General features: G+C 42.5%; 1 protein-coding gene across 1 annotated transcript; it reads left to right on the plus strand.

Annotated features, from left to right (window-relative positions):
• The first annotated feature begins 4,693 nt into the window (after positions 1-4,693).
• Positions 4,694-6,167, plus strand: LOC146673110 (nuclear factor 7, ovary-like). The gene has a single exon (XM_085402251.1). It carries the CDS (start codon positions 4,697-4,699, stop codon positions 6,083-6,085), a length of 1,389 nt encoding a protein of 462 aa, XP_085258377.1. The 5' UTR covers positions 4,694-4,696; the 3' UTR covers positions 6,086-6,167.
• Positions 6,168-17,019: the final 10,852 nt, after the last annotated feature.

A 17,019-nucleotide genomic window follows, 5' to 3' on the forward strand; every position in this document is an offset into this window, starting at 1 on the left:
GCAAATTCTCCTGTGAGAGTGTGTGTAGCTTTGCTCTCAGGTCCAGCACGTACTGAACTTCACTTTTCGCAGGGCTTGGACCCTCCTCCCAGTTTTCCTTAATCAGGTCGAGCACCCCCCGCAGCTTTCTGCCGTACAACAGTTCAAAGGGAGAAAATCCCGTGGAGGCCTGGGGCACCTCCCGCACTGCGAACAACAGAGGGTCTAACCAGCGATCCCAATTGCGTTCATCCTCGTGAATGAACTTACAGATCATGGACTTCAGGGTTTTATTCAGCCGCTCCACCAACCCGTCGGTCTGAGAGTGGTAGATGCTGGTCCGAACAGCTTTAATACCTGTACAGTTCCCTCAGTGTGCGAGACATGAACGATGTGCCCTGGTCGATCAGTATTTCTTTCGGAATACCAACCCGGGAGACAACCTGAAACAGTGCCTGTGCCACACTTCTCGCGGAAATGATGCTCAGTGGCATTGCTTCCGGGTATCGTGTTGCATAATCCACCAGGACTAATACGAAGCGATACCCGCGTGCACTCCAGTGAAATGGCCCAATGAGGTCCATACCGATACGGTCAAACAGGACCTCAATGAGGGGTAACAGGTGCAAAGGCGCCTTCAGGATGGCCGGCTGGCTAACCAGCTGACACTCCAGACGCAACGAGCATCGGCGGCGCACGTCCAGATGCCAGGCCAATAGAATCGGGCCATTATCCGCTCCAGAGTTTTTTCGCATCACCATGTGTCTGCCCATGGGCTTTGAATGAGTTGCCTGAAAAATCATTTCCCGGCCATAGCTTACACCTACACATGATATACCATGTTTTGACTGAGAGATTTCTGAAAAAAATTAAAACGTACGGCTTTGCTATCACTTCCAACATAAATAAATACAGAAAACTAAATAGCATTGATGTTTGTAGGGTTACTGAAGTTGGGCTAGCTGATATATAATGATGTGCTACGTGATTGCTAGCTACACAGCCATAACACAGTGAAGCTGGAGGATGAATGCTAACTTTTTTCCACTTGATAAAAGTTAATGGGAGGTTTTCCGATGGTTAGGGACAAATGCAATCGCATGGCAGGATGCTGTAAACGGACCAAACTTCAGTCAGGAGAACAATAGGAAGTTAGTCATTAATGAAGCAATGGTAGAAGAAGCAAGAAGAATGAGTAAAGTTTGACTTATTGTATCTGACTCTTTTGTTTCGCTTAATGCGCCTTATAATCCAGTGCGCCTTATGTATAAATACAGACCCATTCATCCACAGTGTGCCTTATAGTCTGGTAGCCCTTTAAAAATACTTTAATCTTCATAATTAATAGAAAATTATCAGGTCAGCACATTCACAAACTTAGGTTTCCCCATTTCCCAATACCCCATTAGCCTTTTATGGCTGAGGGGAAAAAACTTTTCGCATTTCAAATCAAAATTTATTTCTATAGCACATTTTGAAAACAACAGTGTTGATCAAAGTGCTTCACAATCAGCTAAACAGAGAATAAAAAGTTACATTCAAAACATTAGTAAACAAACAGACCAACAAACAGCACAGGTGACGAATATAAATTTATTTGATTCAAAAGCCAAAGTAGAAAGGGGAGTTTTAAGACATGATTTAAAAAACTGAATAGACTCGGAAGTACGAATATCAACAGGAAGGTTATTCCAGAGTCTAGGTGCTGCAGTTGCAAAGGCATGATCACCTCTGAACTTCAGCCGAGACCTTGGATGAACTAAGAACATCTGACTAGAAGATTTTAGTGCTCATTTAAACATTGTGAAAAACACATTTAACTTGTCCAATTACATCTCCAAATTGCATATAAAACTGTGTTGAAATCTTCTGTTTTTTGTGTCAAACACCATATAAATCTGAAGAATAATCCATGGTGACATGAACAAACATGAAAAATAAAGTGACCACTTGAGTGGCTGATCAACAGTAATGAGTCTCTGAAAGGGACCAGTCTCACATGGACATTATGTTCAAGAAACTAGATCTTAAACCCTGCATTGTCATCAGTTCTGCTTGAGAACCCCCCGTGTTAGCCATCAGATTTTTTACTGTGGATTAGAATGATGATGATGATGATGATGATGATGACGATGATGATGAACCTCTCTGCAGCTAGAAAACAAAAACAAAAAAAACCCCCAAAAGTTAGATTTACCCAGTGCCTAAACATGATGTCTAAAAAGATACTCTTTCAGTTTTAAAGTTTTATATATCAGGACATAATAAAAAACAAAACAAAAGAACACAACATATTATACTGTGTCATTATTTATTCAACAAAAAATAAGGTAAAATGCAGTTTGAAAAATGAAGTACATAGTTATTTTTTCCATGGTAATTCGATCCCACAAGGGAAATTTTTGTGTTACAGCAGAACGATCAAGACTAAGAATAGCAGTCTACAATACATAACAAATAAACGACACAGTTAAAACAAAAAAGCACTAAAGGTCATGGGTAATGCCTTACAGAGAGTGCAGGAATTTATATATTTACAATAGTAATAATAAAAAAGTGAAGATAGCCACAAACACACTCCCACCACATACTCCCATTGCCCGACTTAGGCCAGGAGCCATCCGGCCTAGCCTACTCAGCCCCCTCCCTCACTCACGAGTTTGAGAGGAAATTAGAAAGTGCTTGGGCAATAATATAGATATATTACAAAAATTGGTCTATTAAAGGTATAAGGGTACAAAATATGGGTCTATTATGGATATGTTATAATGTACACAATATGAAGGTATGTTATGAATATGCTACAACTATAAGTATGCACAGGCTGTAGTGTGCATACTTGTATTTTATGCTCAGCTAAACAATTGGGACATAAATACACTGTCATGCCAGGTCTTGCTTCAAAGCAGAGGGGGATGGGTGTGCAATTTGGACACATAAGTTAGTGAATGCGATAACTTCAGATAAGGCAATGCGATACCATAGATCGTTCTACTAAAAACCTTGGACAAGGTTTAATGCCAGTGATGTCAACCTCAAGGTCAACGGGAAATGTAACAATGCTGTAACCTTGTGTGGGGTGGTACTGTTTCTTATTAGGTACTTCAGGCTAATATCAACCACGACTCCGCAACAAGCGAGTCCAGGGTGTTAAAAGTTTTTAACATGAAATTTAAATTTTGCTCCTTTGATCATGTCAGACAACATGACCAAACTATCAGTGGGATCAGTGGTGGAGGGATTATAGTAAAGTCAAAAAGCTATTCCTAACAATTCTCTCAGTTTTTCACATATGTTAAAGCACTTTTTAAGGCTTAATGAAAATTCAGACTATACTAGTTCCTCTTCCTTTTCAAGAGGAATTATCATCATAAACAGAAAACAGACAGAAGGAGCCAGCAGGAACTGTTCGCTTTGTGAGAATCTTTACATTTATTTAATAATTTATCAGTTTCGCAATGATTTAATTAAAGTGTTCATTACATGCAAAAAAAGACACTTCACTTTCCAATGCTCTGATTATTTTGATCTTATATACTTACTGAAAAGGTATTCTTTCTGTTCATTAAATAAAAAGTTTCAATTTTTATTAAGTTGACTGAACGCATTGAATCTCTTCCCCTTTGTAGATGCTTGAACATTCTCATACTTCAGGATTCAGAATGACATCTGAACATCTAAAGCATCTTCTTTTGTCTTTAATGTCTTTCTTCTCTTGAGCTTTGTTCTGAAAATTCAAAACAGTACCTTTACATGAATCATTTGTAAATCTTTTTCTATCCAGGTCAGAGTTTACTCACTGAATTCATCCTCTCTCTGAAACAAACAGACTCTGTTAATGTGCTATAATGTAGCACAACCTGAATCAGTAATGTGTGATTAATATGTAAAGAGAAATATCACTCATCTTGACTTTAAAATACAGTAATAAACTGAAAATTTTTTTGGTATAATTAGTCTTCTTTCCTTGAAAGTATTGAAAAAGGGTGGAATTATTTCAATATGGACATACTTTGTTTTCCAGCACCCTAGTATAGACACTATAAACAGTGCAACCTTACTGAGAAACAAGTTCACAAGATTTATTACTAATGAGCTGAAAACTGTTGTTTTTACCAATAAACACACAAAATTCCCTGTGTATATGTTCCTGCATTACACTCCTGAGGTATGTGGAAAAGAAAGAACAAACTCGATTGTTTTTTAAACTTGAAGACCCTCAAGCACTTTCAAAATGAAACCTCACAAACACCTCCACGACTGAATCACACTTTCTTTTCTGAGCTTCATGCTGTGACCTGTTTTACAGCTGCCGGCAGGTAAACGGCTGAACTTTGGAATGAAACACACCTTCGTTTCTCTGTAAAGCGAGAGTATTTGAGAAAGGAAAGTGAATTAACCTCCCCTCCTCATCCTGACTCATTTGAAACTAACCAGGAAACAAGCTGTTCTTTTTCATCGGTAAAGAGAGACGCACAGACGATCAGACTGAGCTCAGACCAAACTAGCAGCTTCCTCTGAGTGAGTCCAGCTACAGGAGAGAAACGTGGAAAACTCCAACACTGCTGCTTCAAGCTGCTGACGCTCCACACACTGAATGTGAGTTTGAGCAAAAACACGACTCAAAGGATGTTTCAGTGAAGGTGGTAGAGGAGGGAGGGGAGCCAGGACTGACTGTACTTCCTGTCTGCTGTTTTCAGCTTCACTCACAGACTCAATGGCTTCCAGATCACAGAAGGATCTCTGCTGTCCGGTCTGTCAGGAGGTCTTCAGAGATCCTGTTATTCTGTCATGTAGCCACAGCTTCTGTAAAGACTGTCTGAAGAGATGGTGGAGAGAGAGAATAATACACGAGTGTCCAGTTTGTAAGGAAATATCAGAGTATGATCCACCTTCAAACCTGGCTTTAAAGAATCTGTGTGAGTCGTTCTTACAGGAGAGAGATCAGAGAGCTTCAGAGACTCTCTGCAGTCTGCACTCTGAGAAACTCAAACTCTTCTGTCTGGACCATCAGCAGCCAGCGTGTGTCGTCTGTTGCATCTCACAAAATCACACCAATCACAGATTCAGACCCATCGATGAAGCTGCACAACAACACAAGAAGGAACTTCAGGAAACTCTGGAGCCCTTAAAGGAGAAGTTAAAGGTTTGTGAAGAAGTTCAAGTGAAGTTTGATCAAACAGCAGAACACATTAAGGTCCAGGCCCGACACACAGAGAGGCAGATTAAGGAGCAGTTTAAGAAGCTTCACCAGTTTCTAGCAGAGGAAGAGGAGGCCAGGCTGGCTGCACTGAGGGAGGAAGAGGAGCAGAAGAGTGGGATGATGAAGGAGAAGATGAAGGCTCTGAGCAGAGAGATAGCAGCTCTTTCAGACACAGTCAGAGCCACAGAGGAGGAGCTGAGAGCTGAAGACGTCTCATTCCTGCACAACTACAAGGCTGCAGTGGAAAGAGTCCAGCGCTGCCCCCTGCTGGATAATCCACAGCTGCCCTCAGGAGCTCTGATAGACCAGGCCAAACACCTGGGCAACCTGACCTTCAACATCTGGAACAACATGAAGGACATGGTCTCCTACACTTCTCTCATTCTGGACCCAAACACTGCTCATCCAAACCTCATCCTGTCTGAAGATCTGACCAGTGTGAGACGAGGAGGAGAGAGGCAGCAGCTTCCTGATAATCCAGAGAGGTTTGATTTATACAACTCTGTCCTGGGCTCTGAGGGCTTTAACTCAGGGACTCACAGCTGGGATGTCGAGGTTGGATACAGTACATTATGGGTAGTGGGTGTGTCACCAGAGTCTGTCCAGAGAAAGGGACACATACAGTCTGGATTATGGGGAATAGGGTTTCATGAAAGTCAATACTCATTATGTTCACCATCAGCTGGATCTAGTGTTCTCCCAGTCCAGAAGAAGCTCCAGAGGATCAGAGTGAATCTGGACTGGAACAGAGGAAAGCTGTCGTTCTCTGATCCTGATACTAACACACACATACACACCTTCACACACACTTTCACTCACAGGATGTTTCCATTCATTAACACTTATGATAAACTGAAGGTGTGTCCGTTGAAGGTGTCAGTGTCAGTGCAGCAGATGAGTTGAGGATGATGATGTTTCTAATGTTGTTTCCTGTCAGTGAGTTGAAGCTGTTAAACTGCAGCTGTCCTCCTGCTGCCTCGTTGTTCCAAAGCTCTTTGTTTCTCTTTTAGTTTCACTGTTTCTTTCTGTTTCTGCTGTCCACCTTTTCACATGGAAAATCATTTCACTGTTTCTCACTGAATGACTCCCCAAACTAGATTTGAAATTCTATCAAGTTTCTAATCATTACAAGTGATTCATGTTTCTATTTGATGTGTAAATGGAGATGATTTGTTGCTGTAGTTATAAAACTTTAGATAAAACAAGTTTAAACAGGAAATGTTGGCATATTCACATAACAGATATTTTAAAAAGTGTTTTTATTCTTTCTTAATCAACACAACCAGCCTGGTATAACTGTCTGTCACACATTAATATCTACATGATAAGTAGTGCTTATTTCCTGTATCTGAACTTCTTAAAACTTATTGCTAGACAAATACCATTTTTTCCATCACTGTTTAAAAAGGACTGGAAAAATAATGTAAATTTGCCATCTGTTGTGTTTTTACAAAAAATGTTGTAGTTAAAATTTAAGTTTTTATATTAAATAAAATCTATTCACATGTAAGAACAATGGAATTCCTTGATAATATGGTCAAACACCATTGTGATACAATTCAATGGGGTCTAAAATTGTCAAAAAGTTCTGTTATTACTAGGTTTTTAAACTGTGATATATTTACTTGTATTTAATTTAATAAAATTGTATATTATCCAGGTTACCAGCAGGTTAAACTGTAATCTAACTTTCAGTTAGATAGTATCTGGAAATCCATTGACGGAAAAGTAAAAAGCAAATCCAAAATTCTTCAGAGAACAAGGAGCACATGAGGGAACTTAACCAAAGTATCTGAGAAAGAACAAAGGAAATAGATTATAAATGCTAGATAGTTAGTGGAAGTGGACACAACTGCAGAAAAGGGCACAGCTGAAACTATTCAAGACAATGAAACAAAATAATAAAGGCTAAATGCATAACAGAGCAGACAATTGACTAACAAGTTTACAGAACAAATTACACCAAAGGATAATAGAGAGAGAACACTGAGGGATCACCTTAAAGTTAATAATAGGGACAACAGTGTTCTTGTCCTTTTTATGTGACTATAAAGAGTAACTTCAAACATTTGTGATTGTTGTGGCTCATGATGATGATAAACAAGACACTTAAAAGCACTGTAATTTCTCAAGTGAGACTTGCAACCTACTTCACGACATGGGCACTCCGATTGTGCTTCATTGTTGCGTAGGCCTTCTTTATGTGTCAGTAACTTTTTAGCGTTTTCACTGAGACACCACATCTATGACAATGAACATCCTTAAAATGCTTTTGTTGGAATGTCACTTTCACAGTGCTCCATGGACACTTGAATAGATACATTTCTTTAAATCCAAAGAAGCATGTGTACTGAACACTACTGTGTTCACTCACTACTGCCCACTCTCAACATCATGAGAGAAAAGCACTGGGTTAATAGTGTAATATTTAGGTGACTCCTCTGTTAACCAGATGCAATATGACTGGTCACATTAAACTTTTGTTTAATATTAATGGTAACGTTTCTAAAGGTGTGTGGCAATGTGCACCACTGCTGTGCCTGCTGTTGATTATGAATGGTCCTTTTTCCAACTTCAAAAAGTAAACACTCATTGTTCTTGTCCTTGTAAGGTCCATTTGTTCACCTGATTCAAACTAGAAATGGTCCATTTTTATCCCCCAGATTTTTCTTATTGCTGGCTATTTGATTAACGCCTTTTCCTTCTCTATCAAAAGGTTAAAAATTCAACACTGTCTGCTTGTAAGTACACAGAAATCACAATGGCCTCTTTATGGAAAGTGTGTTTTGTTGATTTGAAAGTTAGCTGATGTTAACGTTGCAGAGTGTCTACCCTACACTCAGGCATTAATGTTTATTGTTCAAATTAATTAAATATGTAGATAGCTTCAAAATTATGTCTGCGAATGTTCTCAGTCATCCAGGTCATCGTAGTCAAAGGAGCTTGCAAAGAAAGGCGTCTGGACTTCTTTAAGTTGCTTGATGACGTTTCACCTCTCATTCGAGAAGTTTCTTCAGTTCTAAGGTCAAATGGTGGAGAGTCCCAGATTTAGTCCCAGATCCTAGTGGGAGTTTCCCCCCAAAGAGGGACAAAGGACCCCCTGATGATCCTCTAATCGCCTGAGCCAAGGTGTGAAAGCGGGTGTGTGTCCCAATCAGCCAGGGTTTGGGGTGAGCCCATTGTGAAACCTGGCCCCACCTTATCATGCGACGCCTGTGGCCGACGAGGTAAGGCTATTGTGAGCGTACTCCACCCACGTCAGTTGCTCGCTCCAGGTGGTCTGATTAGTGGACGTCAAGCAACGGAGAGCTGCTTTGAGTTCTTGGTTGGCCCGTTCCGCTTGACCGTTGGTCTGTGGATGAAAACCTGACGAGAGACTGACCTGGGCCCCTAAGGAGGTGCAGAACTCCCTCCAAACACGTGACGTGAACTGTGGGCCTCGGTCCGAGACCACTTCAGCGGGGATCCCGTGGAGGCGAAACACATGAGTTGACAGAAGAGGGGGGTCTCCAGGGCGGTGGGGAGCTTGGGGAGAGCAACAAAGTGGGCAGCTTTAGAAAAACGGTCGACAATGGTGAGAATGACTGTGTTACCTGATGACGGCGGAAGACCAGTGACAAAGTCAACCGCAATGTGGGACCAGGGGCGGCTTGGCGTAGGTAAGGGATGAAGTAGGCCAGCAGCGGGCTGGTTGACAGGTTTATTCTGGGCACAGGTTGGACAGGCGGCGATGAATTCTTGGATGTCTTTGGCTAGTGTAGGCCACCAGGCGAACCGCTTGATGAAGGTGACAGTGCAATGAATGCCCGGATGACAGGTGAGTTTTCCGCCGTGGGCCCATTATAGCACTCGTGAGCGAACGGACGTGGGAACAAAGAGCAATCCTGGGGGACCAGTCCCCGGATCCGGTTCTGCCCGCTGGGCCTCCTGTATGGCGGACTCGATCTCCCACAACAGGGCTCCGATAATGCATGTGGGAGGGAGAATGGGAGCCTCACGGTTGGGGTCCTCTGCAGTAGTGAATAGGCGGGAAAGGGCATCTGGTTTCACGTTCCGAGAGCTGGGCCTGTAGGTGATGGTGAAGCAGAATCTGGTAAAGAACAGAGCCCACCTGGCTTGTCGGGCATTTAGTCGTTTAGCCGACCGGATGTATTCGAGGTTCTTGTGGTCAGTTCATACCACAAAGGGTTCTGTTGCGCCCTCTAGCCAGTGGCGCCACTCCTCCAGGGCGAGTTTGATTGCCAACAGCTCCCTGTCCCCGATGTCGTAGTTCTGCTCTGCAGGAGAGAGACGACGGGAGAAGTAAGCACAAGGGTGGAGCTTACCCTCTAGTTGCTGGGAGAGAACGGCTCCGACCCCTACATCCGAGGCGTCCACTTCCACGATAAACTGCCGCTTGAGATTCGGTTGCCGGAGGATGGGCGCTGACGCGAAGCGTTTCTTTAGCCGGGAGAAAGCCTCCTGAACCTGATCATCCCAGCAGAAAGGTACCTTAGGTTAAGTTAAACGGGTTAGTGGTAAGGCAATCTTGCTGTAATCACGAATGAACCTCCGATAAAAGTTTGCAAAACCAAGGAACCGTTGAAGCTGCTTACGGTTAGGTGGAGTGGGCCAGTGCAAGACTGCTTGTACCTTAGCTGGATCGGTTCTTAAATCGCCCTGTTCGATGATGTAGCCCAAAAATGACACAGTACTCACATGAAACTCGCACTTCTCCCCTTTAACAAAGAGGTGATTCTCCAGGAGACGTTGCAGGACTTGTACATGATCAGAGAGAGAGAGTGGGAGAAGATGAGGATGTCATCAAGGTACACAAACACAAAACGATTGATGAAATCTCGGAGAACATCGTTGACTAGACCCTGAAACACAGCTGGAGCATTAGTCAGTCCAAACGGCATGACCAAGTATTCAAAATGGCCCAAGTGCGTGTTGAAGGCCGTTTTCCACTCGTCTCCCTCTCTCATCCTGACTAAGTGGTAGGCATTCCGCAGATCGAGCTTAGTGAAAATGGTCCCCCCCTGCAGGAGTTCAAAGGCGGAGGATAAGAGTGGCAGAGGTTATTTATTCTTAATGGTAATGTTATTGAGGCCCTGGAAATCAATACATGGCCGAAGGCTTTTATCCTTCTTAGTGACGAAAAAGAACCCGGCAGCCACAGGGGATGTAGAGGGGCGAATCAGTCCATCAGCCAAGGATTCATTAATATACTTCTCCATGCATTCACGTTCAGGTTGAGAGAGACTGTATAAGCTACTAGTGGGAAGAGGTGCACCTGGGAGCAAATCAATACTGCAGTCATACGGGCAGTGAGGAGGAAGAGAACGGGCTCGGTCCTTACAAAATACTTGCTTGAGATCATGATACTCTGACGGGATGGCTGAAAGTTCAGGGGGCTTGTGTGGTAGTGGGTTAGATGCTTTTACTGGAGTAGCTGCTTTTAAACAGGTCATGTGACACTCCTCCCCCCACCCCAGAACCCTCTCCATCTTCCAGTCGAGTACAGGGTTATGCTGGCGTAACCATGGAAATCCTAGCACTACGGGCGTGAGAGGAGCTTCAAAGACATAAAACTGCAACAGGTCAGTGTGATTCCCAGACAGAGTTAGGGACACGGGTTCTGTAACGTGGGTTATGTTGGGGAGACGCTGACCATTTAAAGCGGTGACCTGCAACGAGTGGGGCAATGCTTGTGTGTAAATCTTAAGTTTAAGAGCCAGGGAAGCATCCATGAAGCTCTGCTCCACCCCAGAGTCAATCAGCGCCTGAAGGGAGTGAGAGGCAGAGTGGACAGTCACTTTAGCGGCTAGCATGAAGCGTGGAGGAGAATGTGAAAAGGAGACCTCGCCCACCCGTATCCTCCTTTCTACCGGCGGGGGAGGTCTTTTGGCCGTGCAGGAATGACCTTGGCGAGATGGCCCTTGTGGCTGCAGTAAAATCACTCACCAGACCTCCATCTGCGTGCTCTCTCCTCTGGGGAAATTTGGGAGCGTCCGATCTGCATGGGTTGCTCATGCTCGTCGCCGCGGTCCACTTCCCGATCGCTACTTCCTCTGGAAGCCGTCTCCGCTCGCCCCACGGTCCTCTGGGAACCGTAGTTGCTGGCGCGGTGACACGCCCTCAAATGTTCATCTACCTTAACACATAAGGTGATTACTTCCGACAGAGTCTTGGGCAGCTCCCTCATTAATAGTTCGCCCTTGAGTTCATCACAAACATTGTTTAGTAAGGTACTTATCAGCGCAGGCTGCCCCCATCCAGTCTCCTTAGCCAGTGTCCAAAACTCCACAGAGAAGTCCGTCATACACCGTCTTCCTTGTTTTAAGTTCAGCAAACGGTGGCCCTCCGGTGCCCCTTGCGAACATACTTTTAAACTTTGAGAGAAAATGTCTGTGAAGGTTCTCAGTCATCCAGGTCATCGTAGTCAAAGGAGCTTGCAAAGAATGGTAAATGGTAAATGGCCTGCATTTGTATAGCGCTTTTCTAGTCCATAGGACCCCAAAGCGCTTTACACTACATTCAGTCATTCACCCATTCACACACACATTCACACACTGGCGATAGCAAGCTACATTGTAGCCACAGCTGCCCTGGGGCGCACTGACAGAGGTGAGGCTGCCGGACACAGGCACGGAGACCAGCCACCCAGACAGCTGCTGGAACAATTGGTTTGCACAACCAAACAATTTCTGCACAAACTGTCAGAAACCGTCTCAGGGACGCTCAACTGCATGCCCGTCGTCCTCATCGGGGTCTTGACCTGACTCCAGCTCGTCGCCGTAACAGACTTGTGTGGGCAAATGCTCACATTCGATGGCGTCTGGCACGTTGGAGAGGTGTGCGCTTCACAGATGAATCATGGTTCACATTGTTCAGGGCAGATGGCAGCTGAGAATGTCCCAGTTCTTGCATGGCCAGCATACTCACCGGATGATCACATTATTTGAACATTACCTAATAAGACTGATTCAGGACAGACAGTTATGTTAATAAACTTTCCTAGCAGTCCTTCACAAACAGGGAACAGTCTGTCTATTCTCTCCATCTGTCAGCTCCTGATGGCTCTTCCTCCTCCTCCTCCTCACACACTGTTGAGTTTATCCTGGTGGATCATCAGGGGTGCAAAGCCTCACAGATGATGTGCAGCAGTGTGCAGTGGCGTGCACAGACATTTTGGGGGGCAAGTGCTCCAGGGGGAAAAAAGGGCACTTTTTGCATATGTGGAAAACCTTTTCTTTTTATAATAAAAAAATCGCACAGGTTAAATGCAATTTGACTTTTATTTCAAAACATTCTCTAAAAATCAAAAATCACACCACAAAAAGATAAAATCTGTATCCAACTCTAAACTATATACATACATATTCTCAAGTGTCCATTAAATGGAGTGTACTGCTCTAAAGAAGCATCCTTCTTGGTGCCATGTCTTTGTAGATGTTGATGACCTCGTTGTAATTGATCTCCACATCTTTCTCAATGGCCAACAAGAGGAGATCAGACAACCTTTCTTCTCCACACAAACTTCTTAGTTTATTTTTGATTATTTTTAGCTTTGAAAAGGATCTTTCAACTGTCGCAGTTGTCACTGGTAGTGTTGCGTAGATCTGAATCATTTTGACAAAGGCAGGAAAGATCAGCTGGCCATTGTTTTCCCTCAGTATCAGAAATATTTCTCTGAGGTCTTTTGAACTAAAGCTGGAGTGGAAGACCTTTAATTCTGTTTTGAGCTGGTCCTCATCTTCTCCATAGAATTCACAGAGGATGTGGACAGCTTCAATGGCTTCTGGGTTTGGTGGGCCTACCCAGTTAGCATGCACAGTTAAGGGCTGGAAGGACTGAATGATTCTGGCCGTTGGGCTTCCAGTATTGTCCCCTTTGAACCTCCTGTTCAGTTCCCCAGTCATGATGTCCAGAAAGGTGAAATATACACCACTCCTGAAATATGCCTCCACTGACTCAACCTGAGCACCTACTTGAGACACTGTGGTGCTGTGTTGGAAACGCACTGGAACTTTCCGCTTTCTCTCCTGACCAGGCACCACGGTAGGTACTGGAATGTTGAAACTCTCTGCCTTCTTTGATGCACATCTAAATATCTCTCCAAATTTCTCCTCAGACCTCATGGTTTGCAATGTGTGAAGCACACCATCAATTACCTTGTAGGCAGTGGAATGGTCCAACCCTTCTTCCTGCAGAGAATCTGATGCCAAAGCAGTGACTTCGAATACTGGTGTGGTGATTTCCATGCAGAGAATGAACATAAAATTAATGGCATTTCTGTACATCTGAGCATCACCTTGGGCCAGGTTAGGTGGGTCACTGTCACTGATGTCATCAAGGAGCATCAAAATGGCAGCACATTGAAACGTATCTGTCATTGCGCTTTATTTTAAATGTATGGATGTGTGTTGGATCTGTTGGGTATTGTAAAGCTGCTAACTTTGACATTATGTGATCGATCTGTTCTTCCTCATTGTGGTCTTCAGAGAGCACTACATCAGTGTCTGTAGGCCTAACTGAACCTGTTGCTGCATTGGTCGCGGCTTCATCTGTTTCTATATCTCCCTCTTCTGCTATGCTGGTAGATGGCATAGAGCTGCTTCCCTGCTGTGACTGACTACAATGGAACAATAATAATAATAATAGTATTATTATTTATCATAATAATAAGCTTAAACAGATAGTTTTAATAATAACCCATACTGCAAGTCTTGTAACATAGAAATAACTTTCGTAGGTACAAAATAATAGTTAGCTCAATGCCTGCTGATTAAGTTCATTAAAAACTAAGTGTGAACAGCTTTTAAGATTTTTCAATAGAATTAACTGCAAGGAGCAGGTTACATTAAAACATTAAAATAGAACCTGACTCTGCCCTTGACTCTTACCTTTCATCTTCATTTTCCTTTGCTTTCATCCAGGAGAGCAGAGAACTGCTTCCCTGGGCTGCCTGTTGTAGATCCCTTTCTTTCTCCTTTCTCAGCATCTCTTTCCTAGGCATTATGCTTGCTGAAATTAGTAAATAAATAGACCAAAATGTATGAGAACGAATAAGACTGACTGTGGTCATTACAAGAACAGGGCAGAATGGTCGTTTTCACAGGCAATCGGGAACTGCCTATTTTTCCTTTAGCAAATTAATGTGTTAATGTTGCCAATATGTTACACCAAAAAAAATTAACATGTCTAACCAGTGCTTCTCAAAACTTTTAACATGCACCACCCCCAACACCGTACCCTTCAAACTACCAATAACAACGTCACTGTTCTATCACAATCAGGTCACAACACAGTGCGTAAATGTCTGCGAGCATCGCTGAGTCAGTAACAACCAGTTAGGCTAAAGACTGCATCTTTAGACAGTTGGACGGTGTTCTAACTTTCTCACAGGAGACACCTACTAAAGACAGTCAAAGACATTAATTTCAATCTTACCAAAGTAGGACAGTAGTTGACGTTAGTTATGGAAAGGCTAATCCACAAAAACGGAGAAACGTCCATAATTCCATTATTCATAATCATGTCAAGGTTTTAGGTTTTTCTGCAGTTCCATCTCTAAAAAGTGTGATGTCTTCCCGTCACTGATTTCAGTTTGAAAACTTTGTATTTATTCACAGATTTCCGTGAGATCATCCTAAAATTTGTAACGAAAAATGGGCTCAAAAGAGCCCTCTGCCTAACGGCATGTAGCCTATAGCATAACGTGATATTTTCAGTAGTATATGCAAAAAGGTCGGAATTGATGGAGAGTGGGGTTGGCTAAATGGTTTAGGTTACATTTTAAATGTGTCGTTTTTTTGTTTATACATATGGATGGATGGAGGGGGCAAGCTGGCAAAGTTTGTCATGTGCAGTTTCTGACAGGCTACTTCACAACAAAACAATTGCAGGTTGGTCTTAGAGGGCAAACAGAATAATTTCACTCGATTCATGGGTTACCTGACTGGTTGGGAAGGGAAAGAGCTGCCGTGTTGTCCGCCGTGGTTCCCAGTCGCTATAGTTAGCCTACTATGCCTACTCCAAGTAGTCCTATGTCATGCCGCTGCTACACGCCTCACAACAAATGAACTGCAAGCATGTTCACGTGACACGGTGACAGTGAAAAAGCGACAGGGTTCGGGTGTCTTTGAAGAAGGGGCACAAATCAAGCCATTATTTTCACACCTTTTTAAATCGCGCAGCTTAAAAAAAATAATAAAAATCACGTCTTTCAAAAGGGCACTTTTTTGGACTGAGGGCAAAAGGGCAAGTGCTTCAGCACCACCTCGTCTCTATCTGTGCATGCCAGTGGCAGTGTGTCCCTCAGTCTGTCCTCACTCTGGACACTTTTTTGTTTTTGCAAGTGTTTTTGTTTTTGCAGGTGTTTTTCTTTGGCAGGTGTTTTTGTTTTTGCAGCAATTTTCTTTTTGCAGGTGTTTTTCTTTTGCAGGTGTTTTTGTTTTTGCAGCATTTTTCTTTTTGCAGGTGTTTTTGTTTTTGCAAGTGTTTTTCTTTTTGCAGGTGTTTTTCTTTTGCAGGTGTTTTTGTTTTTGCAGGTGTTTTTCTTTTGCAGGGGTTTTTGTTTTTGCAGGTGTTTTTCTTTTGCAGATGTTTTTGTTTTTGCAGCATTTTTCTTTTTGCAGGTGTTTTTCTTTTGCAGGTGTTTTTGTTTTTGCAGCATTTTTCTTTTTGCAAGTGTTTTTCTTTTGCAGGTGTTTTTGTTTTTGCAGGTGTTTTTCTTTTGCAAGTGTTTTTGTTTTTGCAGCAATTTTCTTTTTGCAGGTGTTTTTCTTTTTGCAGGTGTTTTTCTTTTGCAGGTGTTTTTCTTTTTGCAGGTGTTTTTCTTTTGCAGGGGTTTTTCTTTTTGCAGGTGTTTTTCTTTTGCAGGTGTTTTTGTTTTTGCAGCATTTTTCTTTTTGCAGGTGTTTTTCTTTTGCAGGTGTTTTTGTTTTTGCAGCATTTTTGTTTTTGCAGGTGTTTTTCTTTTGCAGGTGTTTTTGTTTTTGCAGCATTTTTCTTTTGCAGGGGTTTTTGTTTTTGCAGGTGTTTTTCTTTTGCAGGGGTTTTTGTTTTTGCAGGTGTTTTTCTTTTGCAGGGGTTTTTGTTTTTGCAGGTGTTTTTCTTTTGCAGGTGTTTTTGTTTTTGCAGCATTTTTCTTTTTGCAGGTGTTTTTCTTTTTGCAGGTGTTTTTCTTTTGCAGGTGTTTTTGTTTTTGCAGCATTTTTCTTTTTGCAAGTGTTTTTCTTTTTACAGGTGTTTTTCTTTTGCAGGTGTTTTTGTTTTTGCAGGTGTTTTTCTTTTGCAAGTGTTTTTGTTTTTGCAGCATTTTTCTTTTTGCAGGTGTTTTTCTTTTTGCAGGTGTTTTTCTTTTGCAGGTGTTTTTCTTTTGCAGGTGTTTTTGTTTTTGCAGCATTTTTCTTTTTGCAGGTGTTTTTCTTTTGCAGGTGTTTTTCTTTTTGCAGGTGTTTTTCTTTTGCAGGTGTTTTTGTTTTTGCAGCATTTTTCTTTTTGCAAGTGTTTCCTGAAGTTGCAGTCCGTTTGGCCTCTCAGGGCCACCGTAACAGGTGGAATCAGGACCACATTAAGACCTAATCACCTTCTCTCTCTGTCACACACACACACACACACACACACACACACACACACACACACACACACACATTTGCTGTAACACAAAAAGAGAGAGAGTATTTAAATGTAAAGTCTGAACATTAGTCACTCTGTCTTCGGTGTGTGTTAGGAGGGTAAAAGTCCAGCTGGCTTATTTTCCTACCTGGACTCCATGGTAACGTTGTCATAAAAGCACGTCAATAATTAATATGGACTTTTGCGTGTGCGTGCTTTCAAAGTTTTCCTCA

Source organism: Rhamphochromis longiceps, linkage group LG3 (genome assembly GCF_057381845.1).
Source record: "Rhamphochromis longiceps isolate RC_006_pf linkage group LG3, R_longiceps_female_GT1.1, whole genome shotgun sequence".
NCBI lineage: Eukaryota > Metazoa > Chordata > Actinopteri > Cichliformes > Cichlidae > Rhamphochromis > Rhamphochromis longiceps.